This window comes from Bombina bombina, chromosome 2, assembly GCF_027579735.1.
Source record: "Bombina bombina isolate aBomBom1 chromosome 2, aBomBom1.pri, whole genome shotgun sequence".
In the NCBI taxonomy this organism is placed as follows: Eukaryota; Metazoa; Chordata; class Amphibia; order Anura; family Bombinatoridae; genus Bombina; species Bombina bombina.
The window spans coordinates 1,004,914,981-1,004,935,648 of NC_069500.1; the positions used below are offsets into that span (position 1 = coordinate 1,004,914,981).

The 20,668-nt window shown below is 36.4% G+C and overlaps 1 protein-coding gene across 1 annotated transcript in view; it reads right to left on the bottom strand.

Annotated features, from left to right (window-relative positions):
• The window catches only part of CAMK2D (calcium/calmodulin dependent protein kinase II delta), a 738,893-nt gene extending 719,259 nt beyond the window's left edge, over nucleotides 1-19,634 (bottom strand). The window contains exons 1-2 of the mRNA XM_053703586.1: nucleotides 18,876-19,634; nucleotides 3,029-3,123 (exon numbers count right to left, since the gene is read on the bottom strand). Of these exons, the coding sequence (XP_053559561.1) occupies nucleotides 3,029-3,123; nucleotides 18,876-18,940 (160 nt within the window). The 5' untranslated portion in view covers nucleotides 18,941-19,634. The remainder of the gene's footprint in view (nucleotides 1-3,028; nucleotides 3,124-18,875) is intronic.
• Nucleotides 19,635-20,668: the final 1,034 nt, after the last annotated feature.

The window sequence follows — 20,668 nt, forward strand, 5'->3', positions numbered from 1 at the left end:
AGCTCTCTGGGATGGTGATGGGGTCCAATGTGGACCCATCCTACGTCAATTTATTGTGCAATTTGAGACGCAAGATACAGACCTTTTCAATGACATGAGAATCTTACTATCCAAGCGCTATATAGACTACTTGATATTGATCTGGCGAGGTACTGAAGAGGGATTAATATCATGGTTTGAAAAACCTAATACAGTATCTTCAGCCATTCAATTCAAGATGAATTATAATCTCTCCTCTATTGACTATCTGGATCTTCGTCTATATAAAGGACCTGATGGATTACAGTCAACGTTGTTTAGGAAAATGACAGACAGAAACTCCCTCTTGCACTATACTAGTTGCCATCCTCCATAATTAAAAAGGGCACTACCCAACTCACAATATAAGAGGGTGATGAGGAATAATACGGAAGTACAAAACCTTAACCAACAACCAGATGAAATGACCTATAGGTTTTTGGAAAGAGGATATCCAGGAAAAACACTTGCCCAGGTGAAACAGAACCTAGAGACAACAGTATTGGAGAATCAAGCAACACCACAACAGTCTAGACTTACATTCTCTACCACTTACACACGACAAGCAGGGAACAGCCTCAGAAAAAACTGGCAGATTATTACCTCAGATCACTTAGTGATTGGATGGTACATACAGACCCCGCCCACTGTTATGAGAAAACAACTTGGTTAAAATCCAAAAAACTTGGTTGTTTCAAATTTACAGGCTGTACCACCTGCAATGGCCTCATAGCAGGCCCTTATTTTACCCATCCGCACAGTAGATGGAAATATCACCATAAACATGGAATGACCTGCACCACCACCCACGTGGTGTACTTACTCCACTGTATTTGTGTATTATTCTATGTGGGAAAGACCTCGGATGACCTCTAAACCAGGATGGCCAATCACAGGTCATCTATAAGAACGGCCATCGAAAAGGGTACTACCGACCAATCGGTGGCACAGCATTTTTTACAAGCAGGTCACACGGTTAAAGATCTGAAGTATATACTAACTGATCATGTTCCCGATGCCCGAGGAAATCAGAGCAAGCTCCTTCTCCAACTGAAAGCAAGATGGACTTTTGAATTAGAAACACTCATACCTAGGGGACTTAACACCAACATGGATTGGCATAGTTACCTATAATTCCTCTGCGACTTCACCATAAGTCCTCTTATAACAAAGAAATGAGAACTTTACAAATCTCCCATATTATACCCTTAGCATTTAGGACTATTCAGTAATATTCTTTTATAGTAGAAAATTGACCCCTATATCATTATGCCTCTTCTACATATGATCATTCCCTTATACAAATGCCGCAGTAATGGGCAATATATAACACCATCCTGTCTACATATTAATTTATACTAATTTATAAGTTCTATTATGGTACTTATTGTTATGTATATGGCCATCTATATACCTTATATATATATTTCCTTAATATGGCCACTATTCCCTCACTATGCCGTTAATTTGGAGCTTGTATTTCTAGCCAGTACACTGCCCTCCCTGTACTTTTTACTCTGTACCTTTTATTATGTACTTTACTATGCACTTTTTATCACAATATATTCACTATGGTATATTCCGATATGCACATTTTCCAACTGTTTAAACATTTTCTTTACATACGACAGATGGTGTACCATTAATGACATTTATTTTAAGCACGTCTTACCACATTATATACTAGTATTACACTTGCGCACTAAGTCCAAACTTCTTTGTCTTGACGCACAAGGGCGGTTCTTCCACCGCCAGCGTTTGCGAGGCGACATCATGAGACCCACTTACGGGTATGGCTCAGGCGCCGCAGCGTGAAGGCCGGTGGCGTTTTTTTCAACACCTAGACACTTCCTTATAAACACTCGTCCTGGTAAGTTACACTTTTCACTTGTTATTCTCACAGGAGTCTGAAGACGGGGGTTATTTATCATTTTGGACTAATCATTCTAAATACTTACTAGATGGCACCCCGCAGTTGAACACCAGGAACAGAGAGTGCTGAATTTTGGAATATAATATAATATTACGGCAATACGCCGAAACTAGTCAAGCCATCCTGCTTTTTATTGTTTACTGTGTCTTGGTGTTATGGATTTTATCCGAATTTGAATAAAGATATGGATTTTTAACGTTCCACAATTCCTGCATCCTCCTTTGTACTTTATATATCAATAATATCACGTTTGGCAGTGAAATGGTGGCACAAAATATGCAAAAAAGGGGCTAAATCAATACAATATATATATATATATATATATATATATATATATATATATATATATATATATATATATAAATAAAACAAGGCTCTATTTCTGTTTAAATGGAGTGATAGCAAAAATGTTTAAATTCTCCAGTATTTTGGACGAGCTCTCTGAAATTCACGGTAGTTGAAGGGGTTAGATGGACATGAAAGCCAACATTTTCATTTCACGATTCAGATAGATTATACAATTTTAACAAAGTTTACTTCTATTATCTAATTTGCTTTATTCTCTTGGTATCCTGTGATTAAGTAGGAATGCACTACTGGGAGCTAGCTAAAGGCCAATTACAAAAGGCATAAATGTGCAGCCACCAATCAGCAGCTTCTAAGCCTACCTAAGTAACAACAGAGAATACAAATTAGATTATAGAAATACATTGGAAAGTTTGCATGCTCTATGTGAATCATGAAGAAAAATATGATGGTTTCATGTCCCTTTAAAGGTAAAGTTTATGAATCCTGCAGTATACAACTATCCTTTCTGGGTGAGTGGAAAAACAGTAATTTCAGTTTTAAAATGACATAAGGTATAGTTAAAATAAATAAATGATATTGTTTTTTTACTAGACATGATGTCTCTTTACTTTCACTTTCATGTCTGTTTACCACAAGCATTTTTATGGAATATAAAATAGACTTATGCTTCAAGCATACAATAATAAAATAGTTGCAGTGCATTAAAGCCATCTTCATGTATGCAAGATTAGAATAAAAAAAAATACATTTTTCTTGTTTAACTCCTACCTCTTGCAGAAAGTTTCTTGGTGTTGATAATTTTGGCAGCATACTCTTGTCCTGTGGTAATCTTCATGCATCTTCTCACAACAGAGAATGCTCCCCTGCAATATAAATGACACAACCTCTCAGTATACACACAGAAATGTAACAAACGTTTATCATATGGCTACATAATGCGGTCTGAAGTTTCACAGCAGTGCATGCAAAATGTACATTGATTACATGACTGGCCGAAGAGTCAATGCATTAGAGCACATACGTTTTACATTGAAAAGCTCAGGTTACAATATGTTTAACCCCTGCAAAGCAGCTCTGGAGTGGGACTTTACCTATGTATTAAAGAGACATTGGTAACATGTCTTTTGGCCACCTGATTGGAATAATTGTTAGGCCTATAAATTGAAGGCTGAAACGTGTATAACATATGCATGATTAAGGCCACTGGGGCCCAAAACGTTGCATGTTTTTTATACTATGTTAATAAAATAAGATTGAACATAGTGGTGCTGTGGAACTCTACGTTTTTTCTATATTAAAAGGGACATTAAACACTAAATACATGCTAGATAGAATGATGCATTCATAGAAAAGATTAGTCCATGACTAACATGTAGATGTATTTTTTAAAGTTTCATTAGTTGTTTAAAAAGTGACAAAATAAGTGTAAAGTTTTAGTGTCTATAAAACACTGGGAGCTGCCATGTTGTAACTTGTGTTACCTTCTCTGATGTGGCCAATTAGGGTCAGTTATAAATAGGTCACTAGAGTGTGCAGCCAATGGTTGTGCTGGATTTAACAGTGTTCTACACTTCCATTTCTAACAGGAACTGAAAAGCTCACAATTTCAGAATAGAATTACAGGCAAAGAGGACAAAACAAATAATGAAAATATATTGCAGAGTTGTTTTATTATATACAATTTATCATTTTATATTACCATCTCAAAGTGTTTAATGTCCTTTTAAGGAGACATGGTACTCAAAAATCTTTATGCATGCTAAAATAAAAGGTTAGGAAAAAGCCGATTAAATTAAGGTTAAAAACTTTATTGGTATCAGTTTTGTCCTTCCTACTGAACCTCACTAGAACTGCCTCTGCTTTACAGGTGTAGAGGGACACGCCTCTAAACAAGAAAATGTAGATTCATTCAGGACAGAAAAAGTTATTTAGTCTCGCTGATGCACTAATGCATTGATTTTTGTTTTATTGTGTATGTGTTTATGTTAAAAGGGACAGTTAAGTCAAAACTAAGCTTCAATGGTTAGGATACAGCATGGAATTTTAAATAACTTTCTAGTTTGCTTCAGTTATCAATTTTGCTTAGTTCTATTGGTATCCTTTGCTAAAGAGTAATCTTAGGTGAACTCGGGGGCGTGCATGTGTCTAGTCATCTGGCAGCAGTGTTTGCAACATTGTTTATAGCAATGTTATACTTGGATATAAACACTGCTGCCATAGACACGTGCACGCTCTAGAGCACCTATCAGCCTACCTAGCTTTACACTTCAACAAAGGATATTAAACGAACAAAGCAATTTTGACAATATAAGTAAATTGGAAAGTTATTTTAAACCATATGCTCTGAATCATGAAAGTTTAATTTTGACGTTACTGCCCCTTTAAGCTTTTAGAGGGAAAACCACTTGTGCCGAGAGAACAAGGCACTATCGACGTGATCCTCACTGTCTAACACCTGCAGCTCAAAATTATTTAAAAAAAAATACAACTTTTACAGGCACATGTAAATAAATTACAGGTGGTGGTAAGGGAGGTGACTCCAACCTCAAAGAAAGCCAACCCCTGCTGGAAGACACAGAACACACTGAAAGTATCCAGTCACATTAAAAAAACAGAAAAAAGACAATTGAGAGACACCCTCAACTGAGATAGAACAAAATCTGGAAACATTTCCTTGTTTGTTTGCAAGGCCAGTGGCACTCAGGGGCAGTCTCTTTTAGCTCACTATGTCTTTCACAGAGGAGCAGATCTGATTCTGCTAAGACAGTCCATCTCCGAAATACCAGACAATTCACCTCTGCACAACAGAAAACAAAAAAACCCAGATGCACAGCATATATAACCTCTGTGAAAAACAATAGTGAGTGCAACTTACAATTTCCTGTTCTGTATACATAGAAAAAAAAAAGAAATACCAATAATTCTTCCCAGAGCTCATTACCATTATACATATGCACATATATTTGTGTTGCTGACTAAAGAAAATATCCAAGGATCAAAATATGCCTGGCTAGAACAAGTAGTAGGGATGTGCATTTCCTTCGTGAGGATCCGAATGTGGAAGTAATCAGCGGCTCGTGCCCTTCAGATATTTTCGTAGCCAGCTTGATTCTTGTAAAAGATCCCCACTCTAAGATCTGGATTTGCACATATCTAAGTCTGGGGATTTTTCACAGGAATCGAAGCGGCAACAAAAATATCTGAAGGGCATGAGCTGCTGATTACTTCTGCACATTCCTAGTAATCAGTATAGTGCAGCATTATTTAAATCATATAATTTAGGGTTAGCCTGAGACACCATGAATATAAAGGTTATACAGCAACTATAAATTTTTGGTGTAATATATGCAAGATTTGGAGATTAATTTGGGGTGGTTCTTATGTCCTGGTAAAGATTTGTAAAAAGTAACAGTAGAAAGGGTGCTGGAATTCTTCCCACTGCCCCAGCTTGGCAAGTAGTCCTGTCTGTGACAAACTAGCAGCAGGGGCTGTAATTAGCCTAACCTGCCTGTGACTTTGTAGTCAGAGATAGGAACATGTACAATGTCCAGATGACTTGAATTGCCCTTCTCTGAAATCAGAATTGCATATAGTTTGAGAAAAGGTCTAATATTGAATTATATAATTTGAGTAAAACTTGTTTCTGTGGGATGGTTCAAAACGACAAACAAAAAAACAAAAAAAACAGAATTTTCTTATTTTCAATTCCTAATTTTGACTGGAAAACATATGTATCAAATCCCTTTTTTTTTTTTTGGGGGGGGGGGGGTTAAATGAATGGTAAAACCAAACATTTTAAATGAAATGTTTTGAAAACAGTGACTTACACAGTGGGCTTAATTTATCATTGGCCGCAAAAAGTCCTGATCTTTAATCTGCTGCTACATAAACCCACTCCGCCATCTTAAAGGGACACTAAACCCAATTTTTTTCTTTTGTGATTCAGATAGAGCATGCAATTTTAAGCAACTTTCTAATTTACTCCTATTATCAATTTTTCTTCGTTCTCTTGCTATCTTTATTTGAAAAAAAAGCCATCTAAGCTTTTTTGGGTTAAGAACTCTGGACAGCCCTTTTTTTATTGGTGGATGATTTTTTTCCACCAATCAGCAAGGACAACCCAGGTTGTTCACCAAAAATGGGCCGGCATCTAAACTTAGATTCTTGCATTTCAAATAAAGATACCAAGAGAATAAAGAACATTTGATAATAGGAGTAAATTAGAAAGTTGCTTAAAATGTCATGCTCTATCTGAATCACAAAAGAAAAAATTTGGGTTCAGTGTCCCTTTAAGAGTTGGCGGATGAAAATCACCACCAATTAATTTAACCGAGGTGATTGACAAGTCCTACTCTCACTAACAGCCAAACTCCACCTACAATTTGCCTTATTTGGAGGAGCCTATAGGGGCTTGAGTCAGTGGAGGATAACGCTAATCACACTTATTATATTAGTACAGGTACAAATCCCCAAATACAGAATTATTCCACAATCCAGACTTTCATTTAATTTTTTTTTTTTTTTTTTTAAATAAAATGACTAAAAAATACATAATTACCCCAGCAGTAAGTCACAATCTTCTCCGCTTTGGTTTTGAGTTGTAAAATGCATATGCTGCTAGTCGATAACTATTACCAGTATGATTACAGTACTGTACTATCTATTTAAGGGTACTAGATACAAAAGTATTGAAAATGATATAAACACTACCTATAGGTTGTGTGTATAAGCTTTATATTAAGATATACTAAAGCCCGCCCCCTAATCACAATAAATTGCCTAAATTAAATTATTGTGTTGTTTACTTTATAGAAGCAAATATACAAATATTTCAAAATCCCAAACTTTTCTTCTTCAAGCAGTTTGGATGAAGGGTTTTTGTACCAGTATATAGCATTTGCTAAATCCAGTGAAAAACATATTATAGGCTTAGAGAAGTCTGCAGAGTGCATTTATACTTTGCAAAGTATACTGCAAAGTTGTTTTATTACATATAATTAAAGTTCATATAAAATTCTCAAGTATTTACTGTCAATTTATTGTCTGAACGGTTCATAATGTTTTGAAATCTATACTAAATAAAAAAAAATATATAATAATCATCGATAACCACACTATACACATCCTCTCACAAAATACAGAGAGCCTAAATTCCCCCACGAAAAGGTTGATAGCATTGCAATAGTTTGGTAAACAAGGAGACTATCATTTTTTTCTGTTCAGGAGAGACTTATTCAGAGACACTGAAGCTAAGTTCACGTCAAAAACGTTTACAATAGGGTATTTCCATTCCTCTGATTAAAAGAAAAATGGAGTAGGTATTTTATTTCACACAAAAAAAGTTATATTTCAACTTTTAAATAAGATAATAGATGTAACTGGTAGAATATTGATTCTAATAGGACTACTATTTAACCGCCCTGTCACACTAGTGAATGTTTACACCCAAAACTCTAAGAGAATCTCCTTTTGTATAAAACTCCTTTTTCTAATTTTAGAACATAAGAAAGGTTCCCTGATTATTGGGGAAATTGTAATCTGGTAATAGAGCCTACTATTGACTCCTCCTCCACAAAAACTAATCCAACATCCAGGCCACCCAACTTATCAGACAGCTAGGGATAATAGAAATAAGGAGAATACAACACCCCTTCCCAACGTAATTATACTTTTTATTTGAATCCTTGGTCCCAACATTCTCGCATCAACTATATTCATAGATCACATGAACTTACAATTAGTAGAGACTCAGGTATTGGTCGCACAGTATGGTCTGATCATATGCCAATATCCATAACACTAGAATGGTCAAACTCTCCAATTATACCCTATGTGTGGAAATTTGATGACATCTTACATCATTCACCAGCATTCCAAAAAGATAACCAAGTCCATTAGAGAATATTTTTTATACAATGCTCTCTCGGAAGCATCACCCCTCACCCTCTGGGAGGCCCATAAGGCCATTGTCAGACGTGAATGCATAAAAGAAAAAGCTATACTAAAAAAAAAGACCTTTGATAAATCTGTTCAGACTTGTAGTTCGAGAATATCAATATGAGTGGTCCAACACAAAACTGAGCCTAAGGACCTAGCCACTTATACTTCCCTTCTCTATAATCTTCCAGAAGATACCTGCCCCCTCACATATTGGTCAGATGAAAAAATAAGGGGCAAAATTGAATAAGCTCAATCCGTCCCAAAAGAAAACCTTAGATAACCCAATTACCATATCACAAATAGTCTAAGTCATTAAAGACCTTCCGTCCGGGAAAAGTCTGAGTCCCAATGGCTTTTCCAACAGCTACTATGAAAAGTAAAAAGAGCAGTTATCGCCCCACTTGCTATCTTTATTCCTGACAATAGATAAAAGGTGACAAATTACCACTGACAATGCAAGAGGCACACATCTCAGTCATATTAAAGACAGACAGGACCCCCGAGGACCCAGATAACCATAGAGTAGACCCATTTTACTCATGAATTCTGACAAAAATGTTGGTATAAATACTATCCAGAAGTATAAATACAGTTCTTACAGACCTGATTCATGCCGAACAGGCGGGCTTTGTTCCGCGTCGGGAAGTGAGAGACAATACTATACAGGCACTTACCCTGACAGCACAGGCTAAATTCAGCAACTTAAAAATCGGTCTCTTAAATTGCTACCAACATGGAAAAAGCCATTGACCGTATTATCTAGAAATTACTTGAAGCAACATTAAAGGTTTTTGGTTTTGGATAGGTTATGATTCGGCGCATCTTCAGTTTATACTCATCCACATGGCAAAAGTTAAAGGGACAGTCTAGTCAAAAATAAACTTTTATGATTCAGATAGGTCATGTAATTTTAAACAACTTCCCAATTTACTTTTATCACCAATTTTGCTTTGCTCTCTTGGTATTGTTAGTTGAAAGCTAAACTTAGGTAGGTCATATGCTAATTTCTTAGTCCTTAGATACAAGGTAATCACAGAGGTAAAAAATATATTAATATAACTGTGTTGGTTATGCAAAACTGGGGCATGGGTAATAAAGGGATTATCTATCTTGCTAAAAAATAAATATAATGGTGTAGACTGTCCCTTTAAAGCCAACGGAACCCTATCAACCTCAATCAAAAATGGTACCCGCCAGGAATACCCCCTATTTTATGGAAGTGTAAGCCTCATATATAAGAACGAATGAAGACATTAGGGGTGTAGCAATGGGACCACATGACTTAAATTGCTATGTATGAGGATGACATACTATTAACCATCACCTAAAAGCTCAATACCAGAAATCCTCAGGCAGCTTGCCTTTTTCAGAAAATGTTACCAACTTCCGAAAACAGAATTTGATCAACTCTGTATAATTTGCCCTTTGCGTTTACAAATTGACGCGGTAAAATATTTAGGCACCTTCCATCTCCCCCAACACAAACACTTTTTGAAAGGAACTATGCTTTTCTACCACGCAATATACATAAAGACCTACAAGAGTGTGTTAAGCCCATCTCATGGTGGGGTCGTATATTATAATAAATAAAAAAAAAAACCCTCCCAAAAATGTTATATATTCTTCAATCCCTTTCCAATAAACCTACCTAACTGGGACAAATAACTACAGAGGACAATTGACTCATATGGTGGGGGGGAAAGTAATCATCGAATAAACAGGAAAACCCTGTATAGATCTGACAGAGAGATGAAAGATGTTGGCGATGCCAAATCCTTAGACATATATTCTGAGAACTCCCAATGTCGTCTCTCTCTGCTGGGTACCATAAGAATTAAGACCCCCATAGACACCATTTTCATTAATGGAATAAGATTACACATTTAAATTGTAACATTATCATCCATCCGTACCCCAATGTTCCCAATTCCTCTTAATGCAGAACTGGTGTGGGTTAGATAAGGGATATAATAAATGAAAGAGTGGAATCACACTACTCAATTTTCTTGAGGGAGGCAAACTAATTAGGAAAGAGAGATTGTGTGACCGTAGCAAAGAGAGTTTTAGCAATTGACTTAAAAGGGACAGTTTACTACAAAAAAATAAAAATAATAATAATCTCCCCTTTAATTTGTTACCAATGATCCACTTCACCTGCTGGAGTGTATTAAATTGTTTACAATCATTTCCTTTATCCTTATATTGGCATTTCAAATAGTTGATTTAGCCTTGGTATCCCCTCCTATTCTAAAAGTTTCTGGCCTTAGGTCCAAGCTATAGATATAGATACCCAGTTCGGTATAGAAGAGATAAGGTAATACAATGTTAATTTTCCATTGTTCTCTCCAAGTATTGGTTTAGGGACAGATATAAGATAAAGAATCATGTATATGTACACTATGTCATAAAGTAAGGAGATCTGATTATACCGACAAGCTCAACCCATTTTATAAGGTTGTGGCTTCAAAACAAAAAAAAATCAGCTGTCTCATATACACATATAAGCCTTAAAAAGCAAATTATCATACATGTTATACTCTGCAGTTGGTAAAAAAAATTAATTGGAAACACACATTAAGGGAAAACAATTTTACAGTATACCGCCTCTACAAACAAAAAGTAACTCAAATATCCCATTTCATCACCACATGCCCATTTATATCAGATCTAACCCTATTCGAATCAGAATGCCTAAACAGCTGTCAAGAACCCTCTTTTCCTCATCAAGAAAGCTTCTACAAACTCCAGGAAAACCACACTGATTATGCCATAGAGATTTAGAAAAAAAAATTAGGAAAGAATTGGACAAAATCTTTACTGGAACCCATAAGTCTTCCACCTCCCCACAAAATCTAGAGCTCAATTATAAAGTGCTCCTTCGATGGTATCTGACTCCGACCCGGCTAAATTGCATTTATCCAGGAGCTTCTAAAGGATGCTGGATAGGCTGTGGAGACAATGGTAGTTTGTTTCACATATGGTGACATTGCAACAAAATACAACTATTATGGCACATGGTAGAAGCCAACTTTAGTTAAAAACGGAATAGGGACGTATCCTTAACACCTAGCATAACTATTAAATTATCAAAAATCCCCTGTAAACACTGACTAAATTTAATGCAGATCAGCATAAATGCTGCCAAATCCCTAATAGCACACCACTGAAAATCAGCTATAACCCCTTCTGAATCCATGTGGAAAGAAAAAGTAACAGAATTGTTTATTTTAGAAGAATATGGACACCGAAAACATAACAAAAACAGCTCCTTTACAGAAATTAAATTTCTCTGGGAGGACCACATACATCTTCTAGTTGCTCCACATCACTTTCATCACCCATTTAGCTCCAAGAAGGCATTAATAACAGAACATCACAACAGATATAACCTTGCAAGAATCATCCGATTCTGTGGTCTCCTCTTCCATTCCCCTCAAATCCCTACCCTTGTCCTTCCTTTACCCCTTCCCCTATTTAATCTCTTTATCAAAGACTGGTAAATTCAACTGGGTTAAAGGGACAGTATACTGTAAAATAGTTTTTCCCTTAATGTGTTTACAATTGCTTTTTTTACCAACTGCAGAGTAAAAAATTTATGAAAATTAGCTTTTTAAGGCTTATTTGTGTATATTAAAGCTCTGATTTTGTGTTTTGAAGCCACAGCCTAATAAAATAGGTTGAGCTTGTAGGCATAATCAGATCTCATTACTGTATCACATTGTGCACATATACCTGCTTCTTTATCTTATATCTGTCCTTAAAACAATCACCAATACTTTGAGAGAACAATGGAAAATCAACATTTTATTACCTTATCTCTGCTTTATCACACTGGGAGTGTAATTTCTTCTGCTGGCTGTGTTTACAAAGCTTATCTATAGCTGGTACGCGCGGCCACAAACTTTCAGAATAGGTGGGGATACCACATGCTAAATTAACAATTTCAAATGCCAATATAAGGGTAAAGGAGCTACTTGTAAACAATTTAATACACTCCAGCAGGTAAAGTGGATCATTGGGAACAAATTAAAGGGGAGAAAATTTTTGAGTAAACTGTCCCTTTAATTCATGGACAGAAATCGATTTCAATACTGCCAGTTACAGGGGCCTTTAAGGATACAGGAGACTTGCAAAAGTAAACAGATGAAAATTTACAAACATAATATGCACTCTTAATTTTATGTGAACATTTCTGTTTATTGCCTTGTTATTGATAATTAATACAAATTTAATAAGGAAAAAAAAAAAACATTAAAAAAGGGAGCAATATGTTCCTGGCCACGAGTGGGTAAAGATATTGTACATCTGACTGACTGCTAATATGACAAGTAACATCTTGTAACTGAGTGAATTCATCTCCCTTCGGCAGTAAACGCGATTGAAGTTATCAGACCACAACCTCCTGATACCTATACAGTAACGGTACAGAAAATTCTCTGAATGCCCTCAAATGCAAGCCACCATGCACTGACAGAAATTAATGCAGACTGGTGCTTTTAAATGTGAAACTAAAAAACTGCTTACATTGTAAGTATGTTTCATTATGACTTTCCATATGCTACATAATAAAACAACTTCACAATATTCTTTATTTTCTTATTGCAACAACTCTGAAAATGAACAGTTTTCCAATTCTGTGGAAAGAAAGTGCAAATGGCAAACTTCACAATCTTAACCCTGTCCATAACTATTCTAAGCAGAGATTCTCAGATAAACTGTAAAAACATATATGTTTAGCAAAATGACAGAGGACAGATGTGTCTACTCTAGTAGCAAGTCTAGAATGGCTGCTCCAAAAATCAAGCAGTAGCCGCTATTGAAAACAATTGCAGAAAACAAAAGTTTAAATCTCTATTAAAACATCTACACTGCTGATAATCTACTGCAAGGCAACAAAGAAAAAAAGTTTTATAAATTATCAGGTGTTTTTATATTAAAAAGTAGCAACATTAGATTTAATGCTGTCCTAGGCACAGATAACCATTTCCCAACCCAAACAACTGTATAATGTTCTCCTCATTATTTATCATAAAGCATGTCCAGTCAAAGGGACACTAAATCCATTTCATGTATGGGTGCCAGCATTTTGGAACCTAGTTTACACTGCAGTTATCTGAAGGAGAGTTGCAAACAGGTCAGCACTAGAAGGCAGTGAAAGCTAGATTTCTACTCAGCAGAACTCATAAATAAAAGGGGGGAACCTCAATGCTATGCTTATAAAATGTATTTAGTATTTAATGTCCCTTATCCCTGACCACACTTGTTCAAACATAGATAAGTATGAGCAATAGTAATGTACTGGTTGCAGCACAACCACCTGGGTTTTTTTTCGAGAAAAACCCAGGTGGTTGTGAGAAAAAAAAAAAAACACAGACATTTCCTACAGAGTTGAAGAACTAGAGTGTCAAACTAATTACTTAAAAGGGACAATTTACCCGAAAACTTTCCTTAAATTTGTTCTCATTTACCAATTTTACCTGCTGGAGTTTATTAAATTGTTTACAAATAGCTCCTTAGCATTTATAAAGGCATTTGAGGTGGTAAAGTTTGGAAACCGGTGGAAAAACATTTATCTCCATTAAAGTCTATGGAGAATTTGTATGTTACCACCAGTTTCAAAACTTTACAACCTCAATGGAAACTAGGCCTTAGACTGTAGTATCCCTACCTATACTGAGCTGTTTTATACATAGGCTGTTGAGAAACTATAAACACAGCATGCAGAAGAAACTACACTCTAAAAATGTTCATTTTCATTTTGTCTAAGTATTGTACAGAGACAGGAGATAAGAAAGGGAAACATTTGAGTGATACGTTAAACCAGATCTGATAACAAGACAAGCCTATTTTGATGGCCTATGGCTTCAAAGATTTATTTTGCAAAAAGAAGTATCAAAATTAGCAATTTCTCATATTTTATACGCTGCAATTGGTATATCAAGTCCTGGGGAACACATTTAGGGAAAAACAATTTTACAGTGAACTGTCCCTTTAATGAATATAAGCTGCTAACCAAGTTTTACTAGAACATTATATAACTTGCCAGGAAATCATGTCTCTCAAATTCACAAAAGGCGACGAAACTGACTTAAAAATTAACTCCCTACTCTTTGTAAATATCATACACTTTATGCACAAAGCTACAAGACTGTGCTCCCATGATCTGAAGGAATGTCATGCCAGGCACCTTCCTTTAGGTATTCCTTGAAATAGACCCTGCACAAACCAAGGCATAGCCTGTGGGCAGTGCCCGTCAGCACTCGTTTGCTCCCCCAGTGACAAAGCTTTATTCTAACACTGTATGTAATACTCCTGTAGTACAGTCCTGCATAATGCTCATCACCTTGTAATGCAGCACAAATCCTGTAATGGGTGGTTTGTTACGTTAGTGAACAACGCAGTATAGTGGTGTCTTCTCTTAAAGGGACACAATGGAGTGATAAAATGATCTATTTTACTACAGCATTTTATTATTGCCATAATGCTTGCATAGAATGTGTTTAAACCCCACAAAGAACAGAGCCACTGTACCAAACAGGGACAACATATGTACATAGCTGATCTGGAGCTGATTTTGCTATGCCTTTAACCCATTCCCAGGGATTAAACATAGTTCTTTGCAAAGCAATAGTGCGGAAAACAAATGCTCTAGCACAGAAGAGCAGTCTAGTATTTATACTTTATCTACTTTTAAAGAGAAACTGCATTATGCTTGGCATGAAAAGTTTGTCTTGGTGATCAGCTGCATCATAGGGGATAACTAATTTGATACATGGAATTCTGTTGTCCCTCTGAGTAAAACAGGGCAGAGACAGGGGCCCCATTAGGGCTCATTTTACCCTCAGACAAAAATAAATGTTGACTATGAGGTGTGGGGGAAGTCATGGTCTCCATAAGAAACACCTACACACCACTTTAACTAACAATTAGGAAGTGTCTCTACCCTTTAGCACTACTTCATTATGAGAAATTGTCTAGGGACTGGAAGTAAGGAGGGACATTTGTGCTTGACATTTACTTCTACCCAGTGCAGAAAAGTATTGTCTTTTAGTATTTGGTTGCATTCAGTGACTAGGAGTTCATAGAAAACATGCACCTCGACTGAACTAGCTAACAGCCTTGATCTGTAATGAGTCTCTTACAGATACTAAGTTCCCTCTCACACTAGATCTCAGGAAGATATTTGACATTGTAATTAACTCAACACAGGCCTTGCCTGTGCCAGAATATGCCCATCATTACAATACCATTGGTTTTTTTTTTTCTATTACTAGAAAATGTACAAATTAATTCATAGTTTATTCTAAACTTTAAATTTTTCACTAGTATTTGCATATGGAAAACATTCTACCAAAACTGCTGCCATACAAGCTCCTGAGCCCTTGTCCCTGCTTGGCAACAAAATATACCAAGACAACGAAGAAAAATTGATAATAGAAGAAAATCAGAAAGTTGTTAAAAATTGTATGCTCTATTAGCAGGAAATGTTTGGGTTTGATATCCCTTTAAAGGGATGTCAGTGATCTCAATTAAGACCAGACCTGCACCTCTAGGGGGGCCCTTCTGGCCCTGCAATCACTAATTAGGTCACTCCCTTATATGTGTAGAGGAATGATGAGCAAGTGTCAAATGCATATCCTCACTTGGGGACTATCCAATGAAGAAGGATGAATTAAATTCACCGAGAAGCAGCTCCACTTGATCCTATATGTGACTGCCAACTCAGCTTCTGGTGAGTACAATGAGCCAAAAAGGGCACAGTTGAAATGGGAGGGCCCTACAATAGCCTTTGCACTGAGCCCAGAGAGATCTAGTTACACTCCTGCCACTGCACTTAACAGGGCATTGCAGATACTTTTTATTTTATTTTAAAAAGAGGACATTTCAAAATGTAGATCTATATATATATATATATTTTTTTTTTTTTTTAATATATACACATATATACACACACACAAACTTGCATCGGTGTGCCCCTCTCCTCCAGTGAAGCAGACATTAGCCAGTGAAGTAGCAAAAAAGATTTGTTCCAGCCACCAATAGTTAAAAAACCTTTATTTCTTCATATAGGGTCTTTTGACAAACATACAACGTTTCAGACCTGCTATAGGTCCTTAGTCATACATGACTAAGGACCTATAGCAGGTCTGAAACGTTGTAGGTTTGTCAAAAGACCCTATATGAAGAAATAAAGGTTTTTTAACTATTGGTGGCTGGAACAAATCTTTTTTGCTACTTGAAGTATTTGCAGGATAAGGCAGATCCTGGGTTCCGTGCCCCACAAGCCACATATCTGTTGGTGCTGTTTTCCACACTTTGCTTTGAGGATTAGCCAGTGAAGATTAGTAGGAAGAACAAAACCAATAATGCAGTACTGGTTTAAAATTGAATAATTTTTTAATTGATTTATTTTTAGGCGAAAAAACAATATATTTTTGACATGTGAAAATGATGTTTTTTAATATATGTTTACAATGCCTCAATAACACTGTGTACCCTAATACATCTCTCTCTATTTGCAAATAGTTCCCTACCTACATTTTTATTTTCTCCCTTTATTCTTGTTTAAAGGATTCTTTCTTGTCTAACATTCATTTGTTGGAATTTCTTGCCTCAAGGATTAGGAATTCCAAGCATTCCCTAAAACACACCTGGCTCACTCACCTTTTGTCTCAAATATTGGAATGTAATGGGGGATAAACCATATGGTTACTTTATACCCCATAGTGTACCTGTCTGGTTGTAAATGATGGTAATCTGTAACCACAGTCCTGTTGTCATAGCACTTGTAAAAATATATTGGTGCTTTATAAATAATAGTGAGAACAAAATGTCCAACTGAGGGAAAGTGCAAGGCCACGACCATTAGATGACAGGAGGGGAGAACCCAATGTGCATGACAAAGGGTGACCCAGAATATTGTTGTTTCTTTATACTACTATTATAATATAATGGCAAAAAACAATTAATGGCAGAGTTGAAGTCTCCAATCAAATTTAAAAAAGCAGGGAAATTCTATAATTATAACTTCCTAACGAAATATACTGTATAATTATATTATGACATTCTCTGTGATTATATTAATACAGTGCGTGTATCTATACCAGGAAAGTACTCACAGGCCCCAAAATACTAATTTCTTATGAAGGTAAAATTTGGGTTCTTCTCAATAGCCTTTTCATGAACTATAAATCATTTTAAACAAACCCAAATTGCAGCAGGACAAATACGTTGTGAGGATAAATACATTTAATGAAAGGACAAACAAACCAACTTCAGAGCAAGTAGGTAAATTGGGGATTCTGGTTATTTAGACAGGGATCCAAGAGAACCTTTTTCAACATTTAGTGTTGGATTAGTAAAAGGTATTAGGCTTGAATAATAAATAAAAAATAATAATAAGAATCTCCATTGTTTCCAGTTGAACTATCCTCTCTGGCATTTATTGCAGCCCCCACTCTGTATGTAATATGATCCTGAGGCTGAAGAGATTCCCCATGCTTTCATATTTGGAGCTCTCATACAGTGACATTGCATCTGCTATATATTGAAAACACACACGGTCAGTTCAGATAACGATGTGGGAGCATTATAGAGGATTTCCTGACTAATGCCTATAGCATTATTGTAGGTTTTGATAGTTTAATCGGTATATACACACTTAATATATAAATGTATGAAAACACAGGAAACGCATAATATCAGAACAAATATCTGCATAGTGGGAGTTAGTATGAGCTAACATGAGTATATTTTATATTATTATTATTCAAAGTTTTGGATATTTACATATAAACATAGCAACACACCAACAACTGTATAAACACAGAAGCTGGGGTAGGATACTGAAATAAGTTTAAATCATTTTCTATCCCCATATGCAAAAACATTTTTTTTTGCATCTAAGCTAATACTTTGTCCTCTTTACCATTCATCTGTTATGGGTCTCCCGTTATGTGTATTCCTTACTGCATCTGATATGAACCCACAGTAATGCTGAGTTCTCAGTCACATTGCTATTCAGAATGACACCTTCCCCTTTTTTGCAAAATAAATAAGTCGTTATCTTGCTAAAATAAAAATAAAAACTGAATATATTACAGTTACACCGTCTCCAAGGCGTTGTCCAACAAACAGCTCACATTCCACTAATGTAGATAAAGGGAATCAGGAAAATATTAACTGCTAAGTAAACCTTAGAAAGCTACAGCATTTTCTTAGCCTACTTTCCTATTTCAAGGGAGAAGAGATACTAAAGGCACCATATAATTATTCTACATATTACGAAAGAAATATAGCCCACTTATTCCCACAAGCATCTCTATGTGCTGTCTGACTCATCTGTCCCGCAAGTGGACAGAAAAAAAATCAAATCACTAGCCTTATGATAATTGTGTACTGGACAAATACGCAGATATTTGTATGACATTTGCAATGGCTGTATGTGCATTCACATGATGGGGAATCATAATAATCAAGAAAAGCATCACAATCAAGATGAAAAAAACCACAACATATATATATATATATATATATATATATATATATATATATATATATATATCTCCATATACACACACATTACGTATTACAAATGTTCATTTATATGCTGATATGAGTAAAGTGCATAAACAGTCACTGGAAACAGAAGGATTAGCTACTTAATACTGCTTACTTTCCAAGCTCTTCGAAGAGCTGGTACTCATCTGTAAACCTGGTGCAGGTAGTGGTGGAAGCCATGCTGCCTCCTCCTCCTCCAGTGGATTTCCTCTTCGGTCGGTGCAGGGTCGGGGTGCCGCAGGGGGACGCACAGCAGTGCAGAGACAGACAGGAGAAGTGGCAGCGCCTGAAGCCTGAGGTACGACGAGGGCGTAGGGCAGCTCCTAACCTGAGCCTTGGGAGGATGCCTGGCTTACCCTCCTCCTTCACCCGTTGCCCCTCTCCTCCTCCTCTCCACCTCTCTGCACGAAGCAGGGTCGGCTCCTGCGGTCACTGCTTTTCAATTTTACTTTTCACTGTTTTGCTGAATATATATTTCCCTGGCTCCTGTTGCACTTCTGAGCATCAGCTGTGGCAGCGAAGACAACATAAATATGTCAGCTAAACACACAGAGACAATGTAAAAGCTGTTTGTCCCTTTTACTTAAAGGATCTGTAAAAACAAAAGTAGCAAAAACAAGCTCAAAGCAGACAGTGGTTTTGCTTCTAAAAAGAGCAAACGTAGGTTGTGGGTAAAAGCCAATCTTATCTGGGTATACGTTTATGTGTTTTGTTATTTTTGTATAATCCTCTGCAACCTGTACCTCCCGCCCGCTGCCTATAATGACAGCCCAGGAAAGGAGCTCAGGGTTATATGTGGGTTAGATGTGCTCAGTATGCAAGCGAATGGGTTGTGAGAGTCTCTCCTCCTTCTCCAGTTGTACTGTGGCTCACGCCTCCCTCTAGCGACTCAGAGCACTGAGGGAATGGGAAGCATAACAAACAAACCCCCCTCTTCACTCCAACCTGGAACTAGGAAGATACACATTTGTTGCCTAATGCGTGCAAACTGGCTGCATGTGTGTGTGCAGTGTTGTTATGTTTGTGCTGATGCAGCAGCTGCACTGTTACACTTCACCAGTTACAGGAAGAGTCACACAGATTTTTGTAGTTTTTTTTTTATATACTGTGAATCTAGCTTAAAGGCACAGTAAATACATTGAGATTGTTATATAGTTATGCACACTAAATCTACTTTGCTATACACTTTCTTTATTTTTCCCATTTTCTGGTAATTTAAGTCTGAAAATTAGATTTTCCATGACTAAAAACAGAAAGCTCAACAGGCCTCACAAGCCTAAACCTTCCATGTTCCTGCCCCTAATGTTATGCAGTTTATCTTACCATTTTCTGCCATACAATGGAGATTTTGTCAACAAACAGTGGAAAGGCCTTTTTTTTCTCTAGTCCAGCTTGGCTTTTTCATATTAGTAAAGTGGTGGATGGTGTTTGATAATTGAATAACAATTGCAACAAACACTCTATGAGAATAGGGAAAGGTAAATATTCATTTGTTTTACAGAAGAGGGAAGGTGTTTTTCTTAAAGGACCACTAAACACATTGGAGCCTATTTATCAAGCTCTGTTTATGGGAGGTAGTGCGGCCCAGTTGATTTTCTCATTTCTTTTAAACACTTTAGAACGCTGACAAACTAAGGTGATAGCTTATAATATTTCTAACTTTTTATTATGTTCAGGGCACTTATATAGTATTTCAAAGACTAATATACCTATTTGCTGGGATAGACTTGAGACCACTCTATGGGTACTTCCTCTTGTATAGGTATGCTTGTATAACCCCTTCCAATAGCCCTTATTAGATTTTTGCACCTGGGCCCTGTGGTCTCTAGTTACACCTCTGCCCCTGTTCAGTAATTTAATTTCACAGTCAATATCTACAAAACAAATATTTATGGAAGCCTCAATGGA